Below are 25,169 nucleotides of genomic sequence, written 5' to 3' on the forward strand. Positions count from 1 at the left end.
ACAAACAACATTACATTATTGAGATATAGCTAGGTTTTACTACGTTACATGAATGCATCAAAATATATCAACGTAAAATTTGTAAAATTATAATGTAGAACCATTGAGCAACCCCCTCCTTACGGTTAAGGTAATGACTTCAGACATGGGCCAGCTCTCGTAGGGACTAAGGTAACGGGTGGTGTGTACAAGGCTCGTAAACTAAAGAGTAAAACTTGTAGAGTACTCTTATACAGTACCATTGTTTTAAAACTCGGATCGGAGGGCAACCCGTTTTGTTGCCCAGGTCACGAGTCAACCGGTCCAACCGGTTGGACCGCTGGCGTCAACAACAATTTTATTTTAAAAAAATTACATATTAATCCCTTGAATTTTAATATATTACCAAAATTCCCCTAAAAAAGTTCAAATTAGTCCCTGAAATTTTTATTTATTTCAAAAATTCTCCAAAAAATTACCAATTAATCCCTAAATTTTTGACATATCTCCAACCCCTATAAAATTCAATTAACCCTTATAATTTTGAAATATTACAAAAACCCTCCTAAGACCTAAACCGGACCCAAAAAGCTGCCAGTCCAGGCGGTCTGGTTTTTAAAACAGAGTACAGTACAGTATTGCAATAAATAGATATAATATTAACATTTAGGATGAAAATGGGCAAACCCAGATTATCTTTTCAATGTCGGTAAAATACACATAAAAGCAGGAAGATATTAAGCAGATAAGGACTCATTATAGGAATAAACTAAGGTAAACCCTGGAAGAAAAAAGTTAAATTTTGAGTTATAGAGAAGAGATCTAGATTTTAAATCAAATCTTGGGAATTTTTAAAGAGAAAGAAGATATGATTATCAAATTGTTTTACCATAATGTGGCCAGAAATATAAGCTGTCAAGCAGAAGACTGATAAAAAGATAAAGGGTAGCCGAAGTACAGCTCGTGTACATATGTAGTCGATCGTATTTTACAGACAGAAAAAATATCTACTTGTGTTGTGTATTTGTTTGTTTAATATCTTATTATTCTAATGATGCCTTGCTGCCTGTGCAACCGCCTTCCCCTCTCCTTCTCTCTCTCTCTGGTATTATAAAAATTAAAGTTCAGAACAGCTCACAAATCACAATGTCCTCAATTACACTAAACAAAGCTCAGCTTGCAAAAGATAAGTTTTAAATGCTCAACAACTGCCTTTAACTCTTTCAGTCTTTTGTCTCTTAAGACAAACCAAACCAAACCAACTTCAACTTTGTTCTTCTCTCTTCTTTCTGTTCATTTCACTACTTCTCAGATCTCTCTGGCTTCAAAAAAACAAACATGAATAAGCAAGATTTCATGAAGTTACAGGTACTCCATCTGTCTGTTCATGCTTTAAAGACTATTTCTTTAGGACCCTTTTCTTTTCTGCTTCTTCTTATGCTTTAACTTGTCTTGAATTTCTTATTACTTTCTTGGTTGTTAACACTGTTTTTCTTGTTTTTGTTTCCTTTCTTAGCAGTCCTGTGTTCTCAGAGTGAACATACACTGTGATGGCTGCAGAAAGAAAGTGAAGAAACTTTTGCAGAAAATTGATGGTATGCTTCTTTGTATGCTTCTCCTTATTTTACTGTTCTTATAAGGATGTTTAGTGAGTTCAAGTTTTATTTTTTTGGTTAAGGTTCTTAGGCTAAATTGGTGTTAATTGTTTTGTAATTTGTGATTTTAGGTGTTTATTCTACAAGCATAGATGCAGAGCAAGGGAGGGTGGTAGTAACAGGCAATGTTGACCCAGCCATTCTCATCAGGAAGCTTGAGAAATCAGGGAAACATGCAGAGTTATGGGGGCCTCAAAAAGGTTCAAACAACTACCAAAATCTTCTCAACAACCAGTTCAAAAATATGCATTTTGAGAATGGGAAGGGTGGTAAAGACAACAAATCTCAAAAGGGTGGTGGGAATAATAACCAACCAAAAGGTGGCCATCAACAACAACAAATTATGCAGCAATTCAAAGGGTCTAAGGATATGAAGATGATGCCCCACAAGGATAAAAAATCTGTCAAGTTTCACTTGCCTGAGGATGAGTTTGATGATGAGGATTTTGATGACGAGCTTGATTATGATGATGAAGATTTTGATGATGAGTTTGATGATGATGAAGAGTTTGATGAGGAGGAGGAGTTTGGCCATGGCCATGGCCATGCTCACCATGGCCATAATGGTCAAAACTTTCCTAACAAGATGATGCCCATCATGAATAATGGTCATGGTGGGAAACATGGGCCTCATGTGATGATGAATAATGGGGCTGTCATGAATATGAAACAAGGTGGTGGTAATAATGGTAATGGAGGAAATGGTAAAAAAGGAGGAGTTATTGATATACCAATTGTAATGATGGGAGACAAAGATGGTAAAGGAGACAAAGGAGGAAAGAAGGGAAGCAAAGAGAGCAACAAAGGAGGGAAGCAAAGTAAAGAAGGTAAAGATAAAATTGATGGTAAAAAAAAAAGCGGTGGTGGATTTCTAGGGTTTGGTAAAAAGAAAGGGGGTGAAGATAAAAAGAGTGGTAAAAATAGTAGTGGTGGTGGTGGGTTATTAGGGTTTGGCAAGAAGGATAAAGATGAGAAAGATGGTAAAGGTAGTAACAAGAGTGGCAAGAATGGTGGTGGTGGAAACAATAATGGCAATGGGCCCAAAAAAGGTGGGGGTAAAAATGATGGATTCCATGATATGAAGAAAATGAAGAATGATTTCCATGATTTTGATGTCACTAGTCATGGCAAGGGTGGTAAAGGAAATGGAGGAAATGGTCATGGTGGTGGCCATGGCGGTGGTGGGGGTAAGAATGTGGGTCAGATGGGTCAAATGGGACAAATGGGCCAGATGGGCCAGATGGGTCAAATGGGTAACCATCCAATGGCCCAGATGGGTAACCATCCAATGGCCCAGATGGGTAACTATCCAATGGGGCAAATGGGAAATTACCCAATGGGTCAGATGGGTAATATTCCAGCAGTGCAAGGACTACCAGCAGCAGCAGCAGCAGCCGCAGCCGCAGCAGCAATGAATGGTGGATATTATCATCAAGCGATGGGGCCGGGGAACCCTTACAATCAACAATATATGGCAATGATGATGAATCAACAGAGGATGAACGGTGGCAATGAGATGTACCAACCAATGATGTATGCAAGGCCTCATCCAGCTGTTAACTATGGACCCCCACCACCATCAATGAACCCTCATGTAACTGATAATTACACTCACTTCTTCAGTGATGAGAATGCTAATAGTTGTAGTATCATGTAAAATTATTTAGAAATAGTTTTAATCTTGTTATTGGGTTTTTGGTTAATTCTCTTGTGTTTGTGTACTTTTGTAGTATCACTCATAAAACAAGGGTGCAAGGTTTAAGAAATATACAATATTTGCCCGTAATGGGTATTTTTTGTTTCATCTTTTCTCCCCTCTCTTTGATTCTTTCAACTCTTTCACTTCTCTATTACCATGAAAATTTGACCTAGTTAACTTTGGAGTCTCGGAAGACTAGTTGTCTCGGAAGACTAGTTGGAATATACATAATCTGGTTTGGACATCACAGATTTAAAAAAAAAAAAAAAAAAAAAGTGTTGGTTTTGCCAAGTGTATAATGTTGTTATGGTCAATAATATACTTGGGTATTGCTTTAGAAGTATATAATATCTTTAGGATGAATGATCCCAAAAGTGGACATGTCGACAAGTAGCTTTCTCAAAAGAAGAGATGTATCTATTTGCTTTAATATAATGTTGGTTTCAAATATCAAACGTTTTGGCATCAATCCCCATCCATTCCAGCCTAAAACGCTCTATTTGCCTTCAACTTTTGACTTTAATCATTTGAGTTCTTCAATTATGTGTTCACTTTAAGCCAGTTTCATCAGGACCCTCATGCTTAATCTCAAAACAACTTTGAGGCCAAACAAGCTTGTGTACCACTGCAAAAAGATAGCTCAACAGTCAACACATCTTTTTGTGACCAACATCTACAAGAAAACCCCTCTACTACAATGTTAGACTCGGCACAATCAAATTATGGATGACCAAAACCAGATTGCTATAACATATATAATTCTTGATGTGATATGTTCAATCATTTGCTATAACAAAACCAGAAATTTAAATCAATCATGGAGATGAAGATGAAGATGAATACTACCTGGTGATGAGAAAAGAATGCAGTTGTCATATGCAGGATGACCAAACCTCTAATTTTCTACACCCCCCGTCCCCTTTCTCTCTCTCTCTCTCTTTCTACTATACTGTTGTGCGAAACATAAGGGATCTTTTTATCTTTTTTAGTTATTTTCTCTTGTTCTACAGTTTTCTTGTCCCTAGTTGAGCATATATATTAGCTGCCCTCTGTGCATGAATTGTTTTTAGTGAATAATATATATGTTTGAGTGAAGTTTTTCTTTCTTTATCGCTTGCTTTTTCTTCTAGCTTTCTGCACTCTGATAATTTACTGATCGAAATTCACTGACATTTTCTACATATATATAGTATGAGAGCCACAGTGATCCTTGATCATGGCAGAACCATAACAGACAAGCTCAACCAGTAGCTCAGACAGGAACAAGCACTACATATACTTCACTTACACAACCTGGTTTTACTAATTTAATCACACAAACCATGTTCTTTTCATGATATGCTAAATTTGGTTTAAGTGTTGGGATTTGTAAATAATATACATTGTCTCTGTTGTTATTGCCTTCCATTTACTTGAATTTGGTATTATCTTTTAATATTAGTTAATTAAATTTAATAGAATTTAAGGTATGCGCAAAAGGGTCCGAACACCTCCGGTCATTAAAAAAAAAAAAAAAAAAAAAGGTTATTAATAATGATTTAATAAGCTTTTACCATATTATATGTTGTTATGGTCAATAATTTTTGGGGTATTACTTTGGAAGTCCATAAAATCTTAGTATGAATAATCACAAAAGTGGGCATGTATACAAGTAGCTTTCTCAAAAGAAGAGATTTATATGGTCTATCATTTGAGTTCTCCAATTATTTGTTCACTTTAAACCAGATCATCAGGAGCCTCATGCTTTCTGATGTTTCAAAGTGATTGGTTCCACTTTCCGGCTCTGAATCTGACCACATCTGAGGATCTGGCCTCTTCAAATGGGCTGTGCCCATTTGGGTTCCAAGCCCACTTTAATGGCCCAGACTAGCCCATTTAAGGTCCAGTTCTTGCATGACCTCTTGTCTAGTTAGGGCTCTTCTCATTGCCAAGTGTCTCCAGCCTCGCCAACTCATGTATTGTTCTCTTGTTACGATGCTCATCTTCTGCCTGCCTCAGCCAAATTTTCCATGTGAACTTCCTTAACCCAACTCAAATATGTTCCAAGCTCTCTGATGAACAATGAGCACACCAAAAACGTCCATATTTGATCTAGGGAAACCCTCATTCCAAAAAAAAAAAAAGGTCCCATCATCTGTTTATATAAGTCAAATTAAATTGGGTTACATGACAACAAACTATATATTATGCATGTTGTGTCTAAACTATTTCCTCTAGCCAAGCTTTCCTGGTTCTGGAAAATGACTTCTTCTCTTTGTTTTCCTCACTTCTTCTTTTTGATCTTCTCTTTGGTCATCCTCACAGCGCAATCCCGAACAATTTTGAGGCCAAACAACCTTGTTCTACCGCTGCAAAAAGATAGCTCAACACATCTTTTTGTGACCAGCATCCACAAGAGAACTCCTCTACTACAACTACCCTTTGTTGTGCACTTAAATGGCCAATTCCTGTGGGTTAGTTGTAAGCACGACTACTTATCTTCAACCTACCACGCCCCCTTTTGCCACTCCACTCAATGCGCCAGAGCCCAAACCTCTTACTGCCACACTTGCGCCTCCGCAGCCAGACCCGGATGCCACAACAACACATGTGGGGTCATGGCTAGGAACCCCATCACACGCCAAACAGCCATGGGCGAGCTTGCTCAAGATGTGCTCTCAATTCAATCCTTAAAAGGGTCCAACCCCGGCCCTTTGGTTTCTATCCCTCAGTTCCTCTTTGCTTGTGCACCTTCCAAACTTCTGCGGAAAGGTTTACCGAAAAATGTTCAAGGAGTTGCAGGACTAGGCCATGCGCCAATCTCTCTACCGACTCAACTTGCCTCACACTTCGGCTTCCCACCAAAATTCGCCTTGTGTCTTCCTTCAAAATCATCGACAAACGGTGTCATGTTCTTTGGAGACGGGCCTTATTATATGCATCCAAATATTGATGTTTCACGTTCGTTAAGCTACACCCCTTTGACAATAAGCCAAGAGGGACATTACTACATTCCCGTAACATCAATAGAAATAAACAACAAGCCTGTCCCGATTGACACATCCTTGTTAACTTTCAGTCCTCATGCCGGAACAGGCGGCACAAAGCTCAGTACAGCAAAGCCTTTTACAGTTCTTGAACACTCAATCTATCAATCTTTCACCAAGTTCTTCACCAGCCAGCTCTCCGGGATACCACAGATGAAAACTCCTGTGGCGCCATTTGGAGTGTGTTATGACACTAAGAAACTAAGCTACTCAAAGATTGGACCCCAGGTGCCGAACATAGACCTGGTGCTGCAGAACCAAAACGTGAAGTGGAGAATCAGTGGAACAAACTCGATGGTGGAGGTACGACCCGGGGTAACATGTTTAGCATTTGTTGATGGAGGGTTTCGGCCGAGGGCTTCAATTGTTATTGGGAGTCATCAGTTGCAGGACAATCTTGTGCAGTTTGATCTGGCTAAGTCGAGGCTTGGGTTTAGCTCCTCGTTGCTGTCTCGGAGGACTAGTTGTGGCAACTTCAACTTCACTACAACTAGTGCAACTCCATAGATGAGGTTGTGTGAGAGGTTTATGTAAATCATGTAAAGTTCTACTACTTTACCATGTCAAAATAATGGAATAAAACACTTGGTTTTGATGGTTTGATACTTTGATTACTACTCAAGAAATTACATTTAATTAAGAAGGTCAAGAGTGTAAAGTTTAACGGATATGGGAAGCATACGAAAACATGAATCGGGGTTTAAGGAATGAAATTGTTATATCTATACATAAAATTTAAAGAAATTTGTGAATTTTGTGGGACGAAGTACATCAACCTACAGTATAGAGTAAGTGAGATGTAGAAGTCATCTGAGCAGCAATTTGATAGTGGATCATGGTGGTGGGTTGTTGCTAATTTCTTTCGACTAAATAGTTAAGATATGTGTAAATTAGTTTGGATACCTATTAAAAAAATAAATGTAAAGGTCTTAAATCCACATTGTCAATATTGATCATTTAACTTGGTATTAGAATTAAAGGTTTAGCTTATTGTATTTTATAATCCATCTTGATTTTAATATTTGAGTTTGACGACCCCATCTTTACTTTCTTGATAAAGCGAAAAGACTTTCTTGATCATATCAAGATTTGATAGATCATATATGAAGAAGCAATCGGCATATTCCCACATGAGGTTTGGCAAAATCTTAAGTTAGTACCTCATATTGCATTTATTATAGATTCTCACTCTTAAAGTAACAGAAAATTATTTAGTGTAACGATCAAATGGTAAAATAGACATTTTGTAGGAGTTGAAGCACATTAGTAGTTTGTCGCCTCTAACAGTGCTTCGATGCATTTTAATCTAATGCGGCACACGTTAGTAGGCGTTGCGCCTAGCATTTTTCACCTTTTCTAGTGATTCTTCCACCCAAAATCACTCTTGTCATCACCATTTGAACCTGCATCCTCCTCTCTACAAAACCTTACCCTTCACCCTACCCAAATCACTCGTCGATTGCCGGCCATGACAGCCACGCATGCAACTATTTGTTGCCTATTTTCGACTGTTTTGAGCGGTGACAACCCCAACTACCACTACCGTTTGACTCCTCATCCCCCCTACAAAACCCCCAACCTTCCTGGCCATGGTAGCTCACCGTTTGCCGCCAACCACTTCACTAAAAAACGTGATGAACACGAAGCTCTCGGCCAACGAATGGTAACTAACCAGTTTTTGGGGATAGAGGGATTTTGTAGAGTTGGAGACATTGGTTGTAGTGGTGGTATCCAATTGGATTTTGGATATCGGAATCGATCGGAATCCGGTGAAGAACACTGAAACCCTAAACCTAACGGCGTTAGTGATCAGAAGGGTCAATGAGTTAGGAAATAGAGGGGTTTTGGAGTACGGGCAATGGGGAAGATGATGGAGGTGACAGAGGGGTTCAACTCTGTTGGAAAACAGCCCAGATCAGGCAAAAACCAAAAGGGTATGCAGTCACCGAGGACGTTGTTGAAATAAATTTATAGTAAATTGGTTAATTTATAATTTTACTAATTTAGGGAGTTAAAAGTAATTTATTAATTTATTTGTCAAGGGTATTATGGTAATAGCACTCTCTGTAACCTAAAAATCGACAACAATGTTAATTTAAAAGTAAGAATCTAGAATAAATACAACCAATAATACCAACTTGAGATTTTGTCAAAGCTTGGGTAGAAATTTTGTAAAACTCAAACTGTCAAAACATTATGATAATGGTGGACACTGGACTTGCGGCTTGGGCCTTGGGGTGGCCATAGTCACAATTTTTATTATTAATTTTTAAATATATTCCATTCCTTTAAATTTAATAAATTTTACCCCTTAATATTTGCCCCCTTCATCGTGATCCTTTTAAATGCAATACCTTAAATACACTTTTGTTTGGATCTCCTCATGACTTAATTGTTACACCTTAGTCACCTCACAAAGGCTCAAACCTAATTTCTTGGTTTCGTCACTGATTAATGATGAGATTCAAGATCGTATAATTATTAAAATGTTTGTAATAGTTACCAACTCTTGTTGTAAAGGTGATAAAACTTGACTATATATATATATATAGCTCATTTTCTATAAATATTATAAGAGGTTTTTGTATAATTTTTTTAATATTATTTAAAAATTTATAATAAAGAATTAATAGTTAAATTATTGAAATGTTTATGGAAAATAAAAAGTTGTTTTTCTTGGTCTTATACACATTTTCCAAAACAAAAAATAAAAAAGAAAAATGAAAGAAAAAGAAAAAGAAAAATCATATTCAAAAATCAAAACCTAAAAATATCCACGTCAGCAGTTGGACTCACCAAATGATCTTAATCCTTAAGCACGCGTATCATCCAATCAAATTGCTCTATTAACAGAACCCTGGTTACAGTTCAACAGTATATTAAAACCCACAAACAAAAACGAAAAACAAAATTAAAATTAAAATAAAAAAAAACAAAAACGAAAACAATAAAACGAGCTGCAGCATAAACGGCAATACCAAAAAAATGCATTCATTTGGGTACAGAGCCAACGCTCTGTTAACGTTCGCCGTAACCATTGTCGCCTTAATGTGCGCCATCGCTTCTCTATCTGACAACCTTAACACTCCTTCTCCGACTGCTGAAATCCAGGTCAACTTACGAGTGTCTTTTATCTGATTCGTTGAATTTTTTTTTTTGGATCCGTCTTTGATTCGTGTTAGAATTAAGAGAACCCATTTGGGCTTTTGTGATTTTGACTTATTTTTGTTTTATGGGTTTGTGTTTTTTGTGATTGTAGGTAGTGAATATTAATTGGTTTCAGAAGCAGACGCATGGAAACGATGAGGTAATTTTTAAATTTTTTTGATTTTTAGTATTGATTGTTTTTGTAATTTGTAGAAGCTTTGTTAGATTTATGGGCTTTGAATCTAAATTATGTGTATGATTAAGTAATTAGTTTGATAAGTAGAAGCTTTAATTGATGATAGGAATATTGATAATTGTACATCATTATTTTGTTTATACTAGTTTAATGTGTGAGAGTTTAGTTTAATACATGATAAGGTGCGGCTTTGGTGATAGTGAGTGCTCTTGTTACAGTAAGTTGATCATTTAGTTCGCAGCTGGGTCATTTGGAATTTCATTGTTGATGACGCCTTTTTCGGTAGGGATAGTAATAAGTATATTGCTAGAGGAGATTGTAAACCTAGACTCGCCTTGGTACGGGTTCGATTCCCAGTCATTGTGCAATGCTGAAATGGTATGCGTGTTGTGGGGTCATTACTACCCCAGCTAAAAACATTAGGCAGTTGATTTAGGAGTTCCGGAGGATATGATGAGGGGGCTTCCCTCGCCATCTGAAAGAAGAAAATCGAACTTTGGAGAATGATAATGGTCATTATTTTCTAAGTGAACCAGAGTTCTTTTTATGGTTTCCATAATTCACATTATAGGAATTATGGATCGAAAGGGACAAGCCTGATTTAATACATGCATAGCTCTTCTTCCATGGATGTGTTGTGTTGTAAGCACACATTATTATGTCATTTATCTTCTAGCTCTTGATTCCAAATTTACTCTTAAGTAAATTTTTTCTTGTATGCAGGTCAGCCTGACATTGAATATAACCGCCGATTTGCAATCTCTGTTTACATGGAACACCAAACAGGTTGATTGTCCAAGTTTTCTTTATCTCTTTTCATGTAGAGGCTTTAATAGTTATTTGCTGATTAAAAGTGCTTTTCCAAGGTGTTTTTAGTGGTAGGTTGATACATAAGAGGTTTCCTATGATTAGACATTGAGAAAATTGAATATGCTCATCTCTGACATGTAAACATGTTAATTAAACCCCGTAGGAAATGTATATATTGTTTTTTTATAATCTTTTAGCAGTTAATTAATTATTTCAACTTTTTCCTGTTTCAAATCCTATTTACTAATTCAATGGGATGCCCAAATATGATAGGCTTATTTGCCCAGTTCCTCTTTTACAATTATTGTGCGTAAACTTAAAGCTGATTTGAGATTTAAACATCGCCTTACTACTCGTTGCAGCTTTTCATTTTCATAGCAGCTGAATACAAAACCCCAAAGAATGCACTAAACCAGGTAATCTCAAGGATTGTGGGTGCATATATTTTCTGAAGTACAATTGTTTTCTATTTTTGCGGTCATTTTAATATTGTGTCATCCGTTCTAGATTATGAACTTATGAGGTAATTATTAGGCTATAATGATTTGCCTTTGTGTTCTTCCTCCTCATAAACACCCACTCTGTGCCAATATTATATTGCATGTGAATTTTAAAAGTACTTATCAGATCTCAGGTTTATCTGCTTGAAACCATGCTCTTTACTTGATTGACTTTGAATGTTGTTGCACAGGTATCACTTTGGGATGCTATAATACCTGCCAAAGAGTCTGCCAAGTTTTCCATTCACACCTCTAACAAGTACCGTTTCATTGATCAGGTGTGCCATCCTTATGAATTGTGTTTATCATTCTGTCTACCAATATTCATAAGGGAACTTGCGTGTTTTCTTTACCAAAATTGAATTTGATTCTCATATTTCCCATTTCCTTTTCCATGTAGGGACACAATCTCCGGGGTAAAGAATTCAACTTGACATTGCACTGGCATGTCATGCCAAAGACAGGCAAGATGTTTGCCGATAAAATAGTCATGTCTGGATACCGCTTGCCAGTGGAATACAGATGAGAAATATCTCGAGTGTATGATCTTGTTGTAACTTAGTCTTTTTGTAAGGGGATATTGAGGATCAACTTAACCATAAAACTAGAAACAAGGAACGTTTCTTGTCATTGTTTTGCTTTCAATAACTTTAAACCTCTATTGCAAAATCATGGATTATGGTTCTTTCCTCGGAAGACATTTTTGATCGTTTTTTTACCAATTTTGCCTGCAATCCCCTTTTGAGTCTCTACTAACAAAATTTGAAATCTTATTTTAGAAAAAAAAAAAAAAAAAAAAGAAGCAAACAAGACTAAAAATCCTTATTTTAGAAAGGGATTAATAAACTTGGTGAAGGAGGTTGAATCATTATTGGAACTCTGATTGATCTGAGCATAATGTAGTGATTTTCTAATACCTTGTAAAATGTAGTGGAGGTTGAATCCAAATACTCTCATAATCTGATTCCACTGCTTTCTTGAACCAGCCACAAGGTTGTGGACACAAGTGAGTTTCTGGTTCCTTATAAAAATAAGAGTAAACTTCATGAAGCAATTATGACGTACAGTATTGGCTAATTCACTTGCAGCCCCCACTGCCGGAACTAATATACATTTTTCCCAACCTATAAACAAAATTTTCTTCTCCAAATTTTCACATTCAACCAACTTCTTCTCTGAAAAATCAACCCTAAAAACAAGACACCAATCATCATCTTTAAAACATGTTTATAAAACATTCCCATCCGACTCAATTAGTCTATAACCGTAGATAAGTGCCCATGAGGGAATTGCAATAGAAAGAACATCAATTAGATCAAGAACGATTTTCTGCTCTTTTGCTATAATCTGAAAGGAACTTAACTAAATTTTTTCACCTCCAAATATACTGCTAATACTAGCACAATATAAGACTCCATCCAAATTAAGAATATCTCGTCTAAAATCTTTTAAACAATAATGAAGAGTTCCTCTTGTATCTCTAGGCCTACATGTGTAGATTTTCATGCATTCCCAACCTTCCCAGCATTGATCTCTCAATACTACAAATATCACACACTCTCTGGAAGTTGGATTGCCTGAGAGTATTACCCGATGACTCTCAATGTATAGATGAGTTTCCAATGCTGAGAGTTTTATTGTTTCATCAGTAAAGGGATTATAGAAGAAGAAGAGTAAACTACCAGGACGATACCAACGGACATTCTCTTCTAGTTTGGATATAAGAATCCAACCATAATTTGTAACTTCAAACCTTGATGCAAATGGTAACTTCTTTTTAATCTCATGCTTTGTTTTGTTAGAAGGGTTGTAAAGATAACAAGTGCCAATGACCTTATCATGTTGGTTGTACTTGTGAGCAAATATCCAAGGCAATTGATCTCCAGATTTGATAGCATGAATATTCCATCGCCAACTTTTGCAGATGGCTTGAAAACGAATTTGATCATTGAAATATAGATGTTCCATTATCACGCTTAGTATATCAACCGGAAGATTGGACCATGACTTAATAGCAAATATTACCATGCATTCCGTTTCAGGAATCAAATCGTCAATAGTGTTTGCCAATTCACTAAATATAAGAAGAATATTAACTGAGTTTAAATGAACATTAGGAAAATTAAAAAAAAAAATATTAAAATTTGAATAATAATATGGATCCCTTTCATCTAAAATAAAGATCTTCTTAATTCTTATAGTAATTAAAATAAAATAAAAGAGAGTAAGAGGAAACAAAATCAATGAAAGGATTAGGGAACTCTTAGGTCATTTATGGTATGTTCTAGAGAATTATTTTGTCAGTAGTATTTTGAAGCAAGAAACCTTAACCCAACAAGAAACTCATTTTTTATTTGTGATTCAAAAATATCTTTCAAAAACTAAAATATGATTCATATTTAAAATTGTTTTCAGATTAAAATCTATAGAAAACAACTTTTACCCGTTTTCTTATTTTACACAAATTTTTACAATTGTATTTAAAAACTATTTTTGAAAACAATTCGACTCATTCCTTTTATCTTTTGTTTCTAAAAACAAAAAACTAATTTTAAATTCTATGTCAAACTTGCATTTTTTTAAAAATAAAAAAAGAAAAAGAATACGAGTTTACAGCTATATAGCTCTTATTAAAATTAGAAAACTAAATAGAAAGAAGGACGTCCTACAAAATTAGGAATTTTTTTTTTTTTTTAAAATATGAGTTATTTTCTTAATATTATTACTAAATTTTGTTTAGAACTATTTAATAAATGGTCCCGAAAATAGAAAACTTTGTTGGAATTTATTACAAATCCTATAAAACAACAGCAAAACAGCAGAAAAACCAGCACCAAAACAGCAGAAAAAAACAACAAAAAAATAGCAGAAAAACAGTAGCAAAACAGCAGCAAAACAACAAATAAACAGCAATAAAACAGAAAGAAACTATGGCATCAAGGCGTGAGAAACGCTGTCCTTAAGATCAAATTTTCACCTCATTGGAAGGATCTTCTCGGTGCAAATGGCTCAAATGCGAACCGATCTCCAGGATATAATGATGAACTTCTATTTAAAATGCACTATTTTACAGAAGCTTAGAACAGTATAAGATAAAGAAGAAGTGGTAAAGGAGAGTCGGAAAGAATTAAAACGTAGAGACAAAATGAATTCTCTCAAGTAGAAAAATTGTCACTGCATAAAAGAGAATAAAACACCAATTTTTATACTTGCCTCTTGCTTGTAACATCCATTTTTTTAATTATAAAAAATGAAACTACCCCGATTTTATAACAGCTAATTTTAATTAAAAAAAAAATGAAATTGTCCAACCATGATTTGAATTGTAAAGTGGCCGAAGCAATTGCAATTGCATTCAAATCATAACAATCCAAAATTTTAATTACATTTAAATCATAATAGTCCAAAATTTAATTAAAAATTGGTATTTTAAAATACCATAACAACTCAGCTTTTATAACAAACTTAGCATGCAAAGCGTGTTTGGTATATCAACTAACTTTTGATAGCATAAGTATTCCATAACCAACTTTTGCAGATGACGGCCGGCCCGAAAACAGATTTGATCATCGAAATATAGATGTTCCTATATCAACCAGAAGATTGGACCATGACTGGTAACACCGTCATGACTCATATTGGATTTGAAGGAGTTTGTTAATGTGTATAATATTGAAAGAATAACAATTTAATGTAATAATATTCAACTATATACATATTGCGTTTTCGATGAATCTTGTTTGTAAAAGGATTAATTAATAAGGAGAGTTGTTATTGAATTAGAAAACTAAATAAAAAGGCATGCATTACGTTTTAGGAACCAATTCGTCAATAGTGTTTGCCAATTCACTATTGAAGTAAAATATAAGAAGAATATTTATCGAGTTTAAATGAACATTAGAAAAATTAAAAAATACTATTAAAATCTGAATAACAATGTATTACTCCCTTTCTAAAATAAGATTATAAGAATCTTCTTAATTCTTATAGTAATTTAAAAAAAAAAAAAAAAGAGTAGGGGGAAACAAAAATAGGTTTTTTTTTTTTTTTTTATATATATATATTCTTGCCTTTAAGTTATTTTTTTAATGAAATATTTCCGTAATGGTAATATGAGATAACGATTATAAAAATATGAATTATATTATTAAATTCATTGGCAACGACTTATAATATAGGGTGGCCAATTTATGAAAAATTCATCAAATTTCTCAGTTTTAAACAAGGCAATAATCTAAGGGTCTGTTTGGGAGTTTTATGATAGTGGTTATGAGGGTAAACCATCGTAACGGTTTTGAGGGTAAACCATTGTAACGATTTTGAGGGGTTTTTAGTAGCGGTTTTTAAAACACTTAACCTGTGCTTGAGAGTTTATTTTCCAATGGTTCTGACAGTTTTTTAAAATGATAAATTTATATATATGCCCATAAAAATACCCGAACTTCAACCAGTATTTGAGAGTTTTTTTTTTTTTTTTCAATTACCAATACTTAGTATCATAGTTCCTTCCAAGTTTAATTTATTTGTAAGTTATTTCATTGTATATTATTTAATTATTCATACAATCATTCGAAATCTGTCATTTTAAGAGAATAAATATGCTGCCACAATGTTGGACTTCGCAAATTATCAATATAACAGTCGCAACAACATTTCTAAAAAACAGTTTTTTGTTCTTTTCTTCAATCAGGGAAGCAAAGCCATAAAAAACAATCCTTATTTAACAAACTGACAAGGATTTAATCAATCACCTAAACGCAAATAGAAAGAATCAAATAGAGGAAAAACCACTTACTTACAAGGTAAAGAAATGCAATTAAATTGTATACAGCCTGCAGAAGAGTTTACCGGATTAAAAGAACAAAAAGTTGAAGGGGAAAATGAAGAAGAAAGAAAGAAAAGCCTTCATATCTCTAATGAAGGATTATAAAACCTAAGATAAAAGATTCAAAAGTATTGTAACAATCATTTAAAAGTTGAAGATTGAATTGGGTTTGAAGAAATTTTTAAACTAGCAAAAGGATTATTGTATATGAATAATAGTAGAAAAGGGTTTTTTTGGGATAAAATTTTTAAACCAACCAAAACACCCATATTTGGGATGTTTTATAAACCCCTCAAAAATATATTACGTTGGTTTTGGGGGTTTTTTAAACCAGTCAAAACCAGTTCATAAAAAATTTGGCAAGCAATGTTTTTTAAACACCTCAAAACCAGCCTAATTACAAAACCTCCTAAAACCAGTGAAAAAAAAAACTCCCAAACAGACCTGTCAAAATCAATTATAGAAATAAAATCCCTATTGACAAAATATAAGAAAAATATTATTAAAGTTTCGATGAATATTAGGAAAAAAAAAATTAACATATAATCATTTTTTTTAAAATAACAACCTTCTCAAAGTATTAAAATAATAATAATAATAATTAAAAAAGGGGCAAACAAAAATAAAATAAAATTACCAACTTGGTGAAGGAGGTTGAATCCTTACTGGTACTGGAAGGCTGATAGAATACTCTCATAATCTGATTTCTCTGGTTTCTTGATAGTTGATCCAGCCATAAAAGTTGTGGACACAAGTGAATTTTTGGTGGGTTATCAAAAGTAAGACATGAAGGGGATGTAGCTCAAATGGTAGAGCGCTCGCTTTGCATGCGAGAGGTACAGGGTTCGATCCCCTGCATCTCCATTTTTTTGGTGCTAAATATCCTCTAAAATTTTCTTTGTTTTCATCGTGAAAGTTTCAAGGCAATTGATGATGGATAATTTGACCAGTGTAGGTTTTCTGCAAGTTTTTCATTGTGTAAGTTTCTGGGCAGCTGAGGATGGATTTGATTGTAAGTTTTCTAAGCTTACTTATCAATTGGCTTTCTCTGGTCAAAGATTTCTGTATCTAGTTGTTTGCTTCCTTGTCCCTTCCTTTATTTGTTTTTTAGGATCCTTCAACTCGTTGACAATTCTACAAATAAGATAAACAACGATCTTAAATACCTTATACCACATCATTCTTTATATTATATTTGACTCTTCCTATTCTTGTGCTGATAGTTGTTGGCATGTTACATTCGGATTCCGTGTTCGTCTTTTCCATTGAATCAGGCGGCTTATAGTTAGTTTACCTTGTACTCAATTACTTCATTATTATATAATACTCATTCCAGGTCTTTGATTTTAAAGACTTCGACTACTTGTTATATATCCTGCTTTTGTAATCCCTGTTTCATTATCAGTTCATTCGATTGGCTTGTATTTTTAAATCTCGATTGATAGAGAACAGAAAGGGAAAGATAGAAAAAAAGGATTGAAAATGGAAGAAGTCGGTGTTTCTGTTGCTGTAAAACTTGCAGAGTACTTGGTCGATCCCATTGTTCGTCCAATTCGTTATTTCTGGAACTATAAAAGCAACTATAAGAATCTCGAGGCAGAAGTTGAAAAGCTCAAGGATGCTAAAGAAAGGATACATCATTCAATTGTTGATGCTAAAAGAAAGGGGGAAGAGATTGAACGTGATGTTGAAAATTGGCTGATTAGGGCGAACGAGACCTTTGATGAGGCAGGGAAGGTCTTTGAAGATGACAATCAAGCAAACAACCGGTGTTTCAAGGGGTTGTGTCCAAATTTTAAGGCACACTATCGATTTAGCAAGGAAGCAGTAAGGGAGGTGGAGGCTGTTGTTGAACTCCTGGAAGAAGGGAAATTTAGCAGAGTTTCGTTCAAACCCATTCCAGAGGAGATTTGGCCACCTATCAAGAGTTACGAGGTCTTTGAATCAAGAATGTCCACTCTGAAGAATATATTGAATGAGTTAATTAATCCTGATGTTAACATCATTGGGGTGTACGGGATGGGTGGCGTTGGCAAGACAATGCTAGTGAAGCATGTTGCCCGAGAAGCCAAGAAAAACAAGCTTTTTGATGAGGTAGTTTATGTTGTTGTATCCGAGGATCTAGATGTAAAAAAGATTCAAGGAGAAATTGCAGATGAATTAGGTCTGGAATTCTCTGAGGAGAGTGAAAATGGAAGAGCCAGGAGGCTTCGTGCACGGTTGCAGAGAGAGAAGAAGGTCCTTATCATCTTAGATAATATTTGGAGGCATCTTGATTTAGATGCAGTAGGAATTCCTTTTGGAGAGGCTCATAAGGGGTGTAAAATATTGCTTACGTCCAGAAGTCAAGAGGTAGTGTCAAATGAGATGGATTCTCAAATTGATTTCTCGGTTGGAGTTCTAAATGAAGAAGAAGCTTGGCTTCTGTTTAAGAAGATGACAGGAGATTATATCGAAAACAATGATTTGCTATCTGTTGCTAAGGATGTGGTCAAGGTATGTGCTGGTTTGCCCATTGCCATTGTGACAACTGCAAGGGCATTAAGAAACAAGAGTGTATCTGTATGGAACGATGCCTTGCTACAACTGAAAAGGCCTTCTCCGGGAAAATTCATCGGAATGCAAGTGCCTTATTCAACTATAGAGTTGAGTTACGATCGGTTAGAAGATGAAGAACTCAAGTCAACCTTTTTGCTTTGTAGTCTAATGGGATTTAACTACAGTGCTTTAATTACAGACTTGGTGAAATATGGAATGGGTTTGCGTTTATATGAAGGCATCAATACAATGCAAGAAGCTCGGGACAGGGTATATACCTTGGTCTATAAACTCAAAGCTTCCTGTTTGTTGCTTGACAGTTCTACCAGCGAAAAGTTTGCAATGCACGATCTTGTTCGTGATGTTGCTATATCAATTGCACGCAGAGACCGAAACATGTTTGCAGTGAGAAATGAGGTTCTTCCAAAGGATTGGTTAATCAATGTACCAAAAAATTGCACTGCAATGTCCTTACGTAGTAATGATATCAGTGAGCTTCCTGAGGAGTTGGAATGTCCACATCTTCAATTTTTCTATGTATACAGCAAGGATCTTTTTTTGAGAATTCCAGACAATTTTTTCGAAGGTATGACTGAACTTAGAGTTTTAGATTTGACTAAACTGCATATATTGTTGTTGCCTTCTTCACTTCAACTCCTAGTAAATCTTCACACATTATGTCTAGATCGTTGCATTTTGAGGGACTTAAGTATTATAGGAAACCTGAAGAAACTAGAAATTCTTAGCTTTCTCAGGTCTGACATCGAGCAATTGCCAGGAGAAATAAGTCAATTGACTCAGTTAAGGTTGTTAGATTTGACTGGTTGCTCCAAACTAAAAGTAATTCCACCTAATGTCATATCAAGCTTATCCCAATTAGAAGTGTTGTATATCGGTCATAGCTTTGTTAATTGGGAGGTTGAAGGATGCGACAATGAAAGATGCAATGCTAGCCTTGATGAGTTGAAGCATTTGTCCAACTTGACCACTTTAGATATACATGTTCATGATGCCAAGATTCTACCCAAGGGATTGTTCTCGGAAAAGCTGGAGAGGTACAGAATATTCATAGGAGATGAGTGGGACTGGTCTGGTAATTATGAAACTTCAAGAACTTTGAAGCTAAAGCTCAATACCAGCATTTTCCCAGAGGACAACATTATCTCTCAGTTGAAAGGAGTGGAAGATCTATATTTAGATGAATTGCATGGTGTTGAAAATGTTCTTAATGAGTTAGACGGAGAAGGTTTTCCACAATTGAAGCATCTTCATGCCCAAAATAATCCATATTTTCTATGCATTGTTGACTCAGCACATTGGGTACCTCACAATGCCTTCCCCCTCTTAGAGTCAATGTTTCTTTGTAATTTGATTAATATGGAGAAGATTTGCCGTGGTCAACTCACTGCAGGGTCATTTTGCAAACTCAGGACCATAAAAGTGGAAAATTGTTCTAAATTGAAGAATATCTTCTCATTCTCCATTGCTAGAGGCCTTCCACAGCTTGAAACAATTGAAGTGAATGGATGCAGTAATATGGAAGAGATATTTGCTATTGAAAATGAAGATGAGATCAATGACAATGAAGCGACTGAAAAGATTGAGTTTAGTCAATTGCGCTCCTTGACACTAAAATCTTTACCATGTCTCACCAGCTTCTGCTCTAAAGTGAAAAGTTCAAATTTAGCCATTTCGGAAGATGATCTTGATATTCCCACGGCACTTTTCAGTGAAAAGGCAGGTGAAAGATAAAATTTTTCTGTTATTTTATTCTTTTTGCTTCTTCTCATTTGTTAACTAATTAATCTAGATGAAAAGAAGAATAAACAAAGACTTTTTTGCAGGTTGCATTCCCTAACTTGGAGGTCTTGGAACTGTTTGCAATAAATTTTGAGAAGATGTGGCACAACCAACTTCCAGCAGGATTTTCTTGCATTCAAAATCTGACGCGCTTGATTATGTGGGACTGTGGTAATATAAAATATCTGTTTTCCTCTTCTACAATTGGAAGCCTTGTGCAGGTTCAATATCTTGAGATATGCAAATGTGTCGTCTTAGAAGAGATAATATTCATAGATGAATTCAGAGGAGAAGAGACTAAGGATATGATTTTCCCTCGATTAAACTACCTAAAGGTAAAAGACCTTCCAAACCTCACACAATTCTGCTCAGGAGATTATATTGAACTTCCTTCCTTGAAATAACTGCAGATAGAGCAATGCCCTGAATTGAAGGCATTCATCTCAGAAAAAAACAGTACAGACCTGACAACTTCCAAAGAGGAGGGAAAGATGAGATCAGTGGAGGTTCATCAGGATGGTATAGAGCCTTTCTTCAATGGAAAGGTAGATTATTTAAAGCTTTTCTTTGTCAGTTGTGCTAGCTTTAAGGTCTTGTAGAATTTAAATTATCTTTCCCTTCTTTCCCTATACTTTATTTCCAATTATTCTTTTTTTTTTCTGCATTCGATTTCCGTCCTGCTTTCAATCAGGACTAAAAAGAATTTCTAACGCAATGGTCTGGATATAAAAACCACAGGTTATTTTCCCAAACTTAGAGGAACTTGTAATTTCCCACATGGATAGCTTAGAGATGATATGGCACGACCAAGTTGGTGAGTCTTCATTTTGCAAACTAAAATTGGTGAAGGTTGAATGCTGCAATAAGCTACAGGCTGTGTTTACATGTAATTTGCGAGGAAGATTTTCAAGCCTAAAGTCGCTGACTGTTTCCGATTGTGGTTTACTTGAGGAGATTTTTCAAATCCAGGGGCCAAATTTTGAAGGCACAAATTGTGCAGCAGAAACTCAGTTAAGATATTTGCATATTAAACTCCTACCAAAATTGAGGCACATATGGAGTAAGGATTCCATAGGAAGTGCCTCCTTTCAAAATCTACGAGTAGTGACGGTTTCTGAATGCCAGAGACTGAGAAATGTGTTTCCAGCCTCCATTGCTAGTAGTCTTTTGCATCTTCAAGAGCTTGAGATAAACACTTGTGGTGTAGAGGAGATCGTTGCAGTGGACGAAGTGCGGAAAGAAACTGTGTTTGTCTTTCCGCAGGTGACCTCCCTGAAACTTTCTAACCTAGCAGAACTTAAATTATTTTACCCTGGCATACATACTTCAAAATGGCCAATGTTGAAAAAGCTGGCTGTGTATCATTGTGATAAGGTGAAGATATTTGCTTCAGAATTTAATATCGTCCAGGATGATAATGGGGAGTACCAACTTGATCTCCAAACTCAACAACCCCTCTTTATGGTTGAAAAGGTATGAGACTTAATAGTTTTTATGTTCTATTTTGGGTTAATATCAAGGAATATCATATATTTTGAGGGAATATTTTATCTAACTTTTTCCTGTTTGGTCTCCAGGTCATCACCAATTTGGAGAAGTTGACATTAAGTGGAAAGGACTGCCAGAGCCAATTTCCGGAATATCTTTTTCGCAATCTTAAAGCTCTTGAGGTAGTTGCAGATGAATCCACTGCCTTTCCACTTGGTTTCCTTCAGAGATTTCACAATTTGGAAGAGCTTGCATTGAGTTTTAGTTCATACAAAGAGATATTCTTACATGGAGAGGCCCAGAAACATGCTGGAACTCTTGCACAAATAAAAACTTTGAAGTTGAGCTCACTTTCTGATCTGAAGTACATCTGGAAACAAGAATCCAAGCTGGATTTGATTCTTCAAAATCTTGAAATATTAAATATATCGCATTGTGAAAATTTGATCAACCTAATACCATCATCTGCAACACTCGAAAATCTAACAACACTAGATATTTCGAGTTGCAAGGGATTGATAAATTTAGTAACACCATTTACAGCCAAAAGCCTGGTGCAACTTGTGGAATTGAATGTATATGGGTGCGAAATGATGACAGAAATAATAGCAAATGAGGGAGATGCAACAGAAGATGAGATTATTTTCAGCAAATTAAAGAGGTTATCACTTGATCATTTACCAAGTCTCACAAGCTTCTACTATGGGAATCACACTTTCAAATTCCCCTCTTTAGAAGAATTCATTTTGAGAGGATGCCCGACGATGAATATTTTCTGTAGAGGAGTTTTAAGCACACCAAGGTTACGGAAAGTTCAACTAACGTTGGGAGTGGATAAAGAGTATTGGGAGGGTGACCTTAATACAACCATCCAACATTTAGCTAGAAGAAATTGGTATGTATTAGTTCACTAATCATTATCTTTCCTATCTCCTTTTCCGGAAATTTTTTTGTTCCTCCTCACACTTGGTCTGGTAAACTTTAGCCCTACTGCACAAGCAAGCAAATAATATTCCCCAATCCCCACTTGATCGTCATTGTACCTTATATAAAAGCATTATGAGGTAATATATCTTTACAGTTCCTGCTTTCACCTTCAATGTTGTTGATGCTCTATTCTAACACCAACTAAACGACACGTGCACAACGTTGATTGGTCAAGAAGAACACGTGATTATGGATAGAGAATACGAAATAAATGCAATGAGAGCTGTTAAAGTGGTTCGGATGCTAAGGTAGCAAGTCCTACGTCACTGATTTGTATTGATATTGATATTGTGGGTCAGGTCGCAACAGCGGACTGACTTACAAATGATTCAGGAAAAGTAAATGTACAGCTTACAAGAGAGAGAGAGAGTTTTTTCTTGTGTAAAAAATGGCCGAATCCCCTTAATGAAGGGGTCTTCCTCCTCTTATACCCTGTTGTATGCGTGTAATCATCATTAAATCCATGGGTTGGTGTGATTGTCAGGACATAATCTGACTTCACGTCACATTGCCCATTTCCCAAGCTGATTTCACACGATTTGGAGTAGGGGAGCGGACACGTGGGAACTCCAGGGCGCTTGGCAGGCCTGACGTGCGCTTACCATTCTGACGGGAGCAGGCCACGTTTCGCCACGCGACTCCACGTCAGCCCATGATTTCCCAGGCATAACAGAAGTCCCCTAGTTTGTAAGGTTTGAGGATCGAAACCTTGAAACTAAGTCATGCCGCGATTTGAGGTACTATAGTTTCGACTTGAATGGAAGAGCTCGGGACAGGACCCTTTGCGAACACGACCTCGCACAATTTTTACCCAACCGACCTGACAATCATCATTTTAGCGACCTGGATTCGTCGGACGCTCTTTTCCGTGCCTTGGAGAGATTCAATGAACCTGTGTCCACGCCATCAACGCCCTGCACGCGCTGCAGCGTCTGTCAGGTGCTTAAATGCGTTGGTTGCTGACTCGATTCGTTTTGACGCATTATTTTACGCCATTTGAAACGACGACTCTTATCACGACATTTATGCGACGTGGGGCGCATTTAATGCGGGGAGAGAGAAGGCGTCGTTTCGATTCCGAGGGGTGGTACCGTCGATTCGCAGTCCATATAAAACTCACATTTTTCAGATGAGGCCACCAAAATCCTTTTTGCTTCGAGAGACAAGTCTTTGCAAACCGGAAGTTCTGTTTTCCCGATTGGCGCTCCCTAGACACCTGAGACAAGATTCGGCCTTAGTCACCATCCCAGAAGGTAGACCCTTTTTCTTCTTCCTCTCTTTTTTGTTTGTTTGACTGGTGGCAATGGTGTTGGTCTCCTGGTGTTTTACCGAGGCCGCTCGTTGTCGGACTCGAGCCGTGGGTGGCGGCTCGAGTTACTGTTAGGGTTTAAGGAATTTGTCCCATGCCGCCGCACGGGACAAAATGCGAAGGCCTAAATGACAGTGTCTGTCGTGTTGCAGACTCTGGATATGGAGCTGTCAACGCCCAGACCCGAGGAACGGCCAGCTCCCTCGCGGGATGTTTCCGAGGATGCATCCCTTGTCATGTCTTCTCGGTTCTCACCCGTGGGGAGTTTGTAGGATAAAAAGCAGTTTGACGTCTGCTAGGGTGTTCCTCCCCACACCAGCCGTCACGGCGTCCTTCCGATGGCCCGCTGGATCTCCGAAGAGATCTTCAAAGGTGGAGGGATGATTCCCTTCCATCCTTTCATCAGGTCGGTCCTGGATTACTTCGGGATCGCACTGATGCAATTGAGGCCAAACGCGTATGTCATCCCATTGCGATGTACATCGCGTGCTGCGAGAATGGCCTGGGCAGCCAACGGCGTGTGAGCTCGGTATCGCCTATTACCTTAAAAAGAGTAGGGACAAGGATTCATATTACTTGTCCCGGTGACCTACCATTGCCGGGGATACATAGCTTCCCAGCAATGCGGGGCCTACGAAACAAATTTTTTCTTTTTCTGCTACGACGGCTACTGCCGCTTTCAGAAACCAAGTAGGTTTTTTTCGCTAGGTTTATTGTCTGTTCGCACGCTTGATAATAACGACCTGCTTTCTTCTTTCGCAGTTAATAGAACGACTAGCCAAGACATACTCGACGCCAGATAGGCTTGTGTCTTTTGAGTACTTGACGAGGAACCGGACGCAAGGAAGCTCGTGACAACCGCAAATTTGCGGAAGTACGTTTTATCAGCAGCAACGCGTCTTTAGAACCCTTGGAAGGTAAGTCTCATTAATTTCCTTCTTCCAGAATAATTTTGTTTACTAACTACTTGCATGCAGCAACTATGCCTCCGAAGGAATCCGAGCAGCCTCGCCGAGCACCGTTCGTCTTCCTTCGATCAAGGAGGAGAGCGGCCGAAGCTGCTCGTCCCATTGGCACAACCGGTGCAACAACGCGCCTTCCCAGGCCCGTCCTGTGCCAGAAGTGACCAGGACAGATAGGTCGCTCAGCACCACCTGCTTGCCCAAGGCGGAAGGCTCCGGCCCAAAGGTCAAAGAATAACAGATTCAGG

General features: G+C 36.8%; 5 protein-coding genes and 1 non-coding gene across 8 annotated transcripts; 5 read left to right on the top strand and 1 right to left on the bottom strand.

Annotated features, from left to right (window-relative positions):
• The first annotated feature begins 995 nt into the window (after positions 1–995).
• LOC116134994 (heavy metal-associated isoprenylated plant protein 34) lies at positions 996–3,438 on the top strand. 2 transcript variants are annotated; one of them, XM_031420679.1, is made up of 3 exons: positions 996–1,347; positions 1,499–1,574; positions 1,706–3,438. In XM_031420679.1, the coding sequence occupies exons 1-3, from the start codon at positions 1,318–1,320 to the stop codon at positions 3,289–3,291; spliced, it is 1,692 nt and encodes a 563-aa protein (XP_031276539.1). In that variant the 5' UTR covers positions 996–1,317; the 3' UTR covers positions 3,292–3,438. The 2 variants fall into 2 exon arrangements, with proteins under 2 accessions (XP_031276539.1, XP_031276538.1); XM_031420678.1 differs by having other exon boundaries at positions 1,000–1,347; positions 1,496–1,574.
• Positions 3,439–5,573: 2,135 nt separating this feature from the next.
• Positions 5,574–6,866, top strand: LOC116134955 (gamma conglutin 1-like). Its single transcript, XM_031420630.1, has one exon. It carries the CDS (start codon positions 5,574–5,576, stop codon positions 6,864–6,866), a length of 1,293 nt encoding a protein of 430 aa, XP_031276490.1.
• A 2,426-nt stretch (positions 6,867–9,292) lies between these two features.
• On the top strand, positions 9,293–11,708 carry LOC116134904 (signal peptidase complex subunit 3B). The gene is made up of 6 exons (XM_031420591.1): positions 9,293–9,470; positions 9,619–9,666; positions 10,426–10,488; positions 10,875–10,928; positions 11,204–11,290; positions 11,413–11,708. Exons 1-6 carry the CDS (start codon positions 9,345–9,347, stop codon positions 11,536–11,538), a joined length of 504 nt encoding a protein of 167 aa, XP_031276451.1. The 5' UTR covers positions 9,293–9,344; the 3' UTR covers positions 11,539–11,708.
• A 666-nt stretch (positions 11,709–12,374) lies between these two features.
• On the bottom strand, positions 12,375–12,980 carry LOC116134957 (F-box/kelch-repeat protein At1g57790-like). Its single transcript, XM_031420632.1, has one exon. The coding sequence runs from the start codon at positions 12,978–12,980 to the stop codon at positions 12,375–12,377; it is 606 nt and encodes a 201-aa protein (XP_031276492.1).
• A 3,648-nt stretch (positions 12,981–16,628) lies between these two features.
• On the top strand, positions 16,629–16,701 carry TRNAA-UGC. The gene has a single exon. It is a non-coding gene; the product is annotated as a tRNA-Ala (tRNA).
• Positions 16,702–17,090: 389 nt separating this feature from the next.
• On the top strand, positions 17,091–22,760 carry LOC116134867 (probable disease resistance protein At4g27220). 2 transcript variants are annotated; one of them, XM_031420542.1, is made up of 6 exons: positions 17,091–20,112; positions 20,220–20,294; positions 20,397–20,510; positions 20,586–20,720; positions 20,914–21,648; positions 21,753–22,760. In XM_031420542.1, exons 1-6 carry the CDS (start codon positions 17,320–17,322, stop codon positions 22,575–22,577), a joined length of 4,677 nt encoding a protein of 1,558 aa, XP_031276402.1. In that variant the 5' UTR covers positions 17,091–17,319; the 3' UTR covers positions 22,578–22,760. The 2 variants fall into 2 exon arrangements, with proteins under 2 accessions (XP_031276402.1, XP_031276401.1); XM_031420541.1 differs by having other exon boundaries at positions 17,092–20,112; positions 20,220–20,510.
• Positions 22,761–25,169: the final 2,409 nt, after the last annotated feature.

The sequence above is a fragment of the Pistacia vera genome, unplaced genomic scaffold, assembly GCF_008641045.1.
Source record: "Pistacia vera cultivar Batoury unplaced genomic scaffold, PisVer_v2 Contig292, whole genome shotgun sequence".
Lineage (NCBI taxonomy): Eukaryota > Viridiplantae > Streptophyta > Magnoliopsida > Sapindales > Anacardiaceae > Pistacia > Pistacia vera.

Excerpts from the sequence above, each read along its gene's own strand:
- LOC116134867 (XM_031420541.1), top strand. The coding sequence starts at position 17,320 with ATGGAAGAAGTCGGTGTTTCTGTTGCTGTAAAACTTGCAGAGTACTTG. Across the intron at positions 20,113-20,219 it reads CGGCACTTTTCAGTGAAAAG|GTTGCATTCCCTAACTTGGA; the intron begins GCAGGTGAAAGA and ends ACTTTTTTGCAG. Across the intron at positions 21,649-21,752 it reads CCCTCTTTATGGTTGAAAAG|GTCATCACCAATTTGGAGAA; the intron begins GTATGAGACTTA and ends TTTGGTCTCCAG.
- LOC116134955 (XM_031420630.1), top strand. The coding sequence starts at position 5,574 with ATGACTTCTTCTCTTTGTTTTCCTCACTTCTTCTTTTTGATCTTCTCT.
- LOC116134994 (XM_031420678.1), top strand. The coding sequence starts at position 1,318 with ATGAATAAGCAAGATTTCATGAAGTTACAG. Across the intron at positions 1,348-1,495 it reads AAGATTTCATGAAGTTACAG|CAGTCCTGTGTTCTCAGAGT; the intron begins GTACTCCATCTG and ends TTCCTTTCTTAG. Across the intron at positions 1,575-1,705 it reads ACTTTTGCAGAAAATTGATG|GTGTTTATTCTACAAGCATA; the intron begins GTATGCTTCTTT and ends TTGTGATTTTAG.
- LOC116134904 (XM_031420591.1), top strand. The coding sequence starts at position 9,345 with ATGCATTCATTTGGGTACAGAGCCAACGCTCTGTTAACGTTCGCCGTA. Across the intron at positions 10,489-10,874 it reads TTACATGGAACACCAAACAG|CTTTTCATTTTCATAGCAGC; the intron begins GTTGATTGTCCA and ends TACTCGTTGCAG. Across the intron at positions 11,291-11,412 it reads AGTACCGTTTCATTGATCAG|GGACACAATCTCCGGGGTAA; the intron begins GTGTGCCATCCT and ends TTTTCCATGTAG.
- LOC116134957 (XM_031420632.1), bottom strand. The coding sequence starts at position 12,980 with ATGGAACATCTATATTTCAATGATCAAATTCGTTTTCAAGCCATCTGC.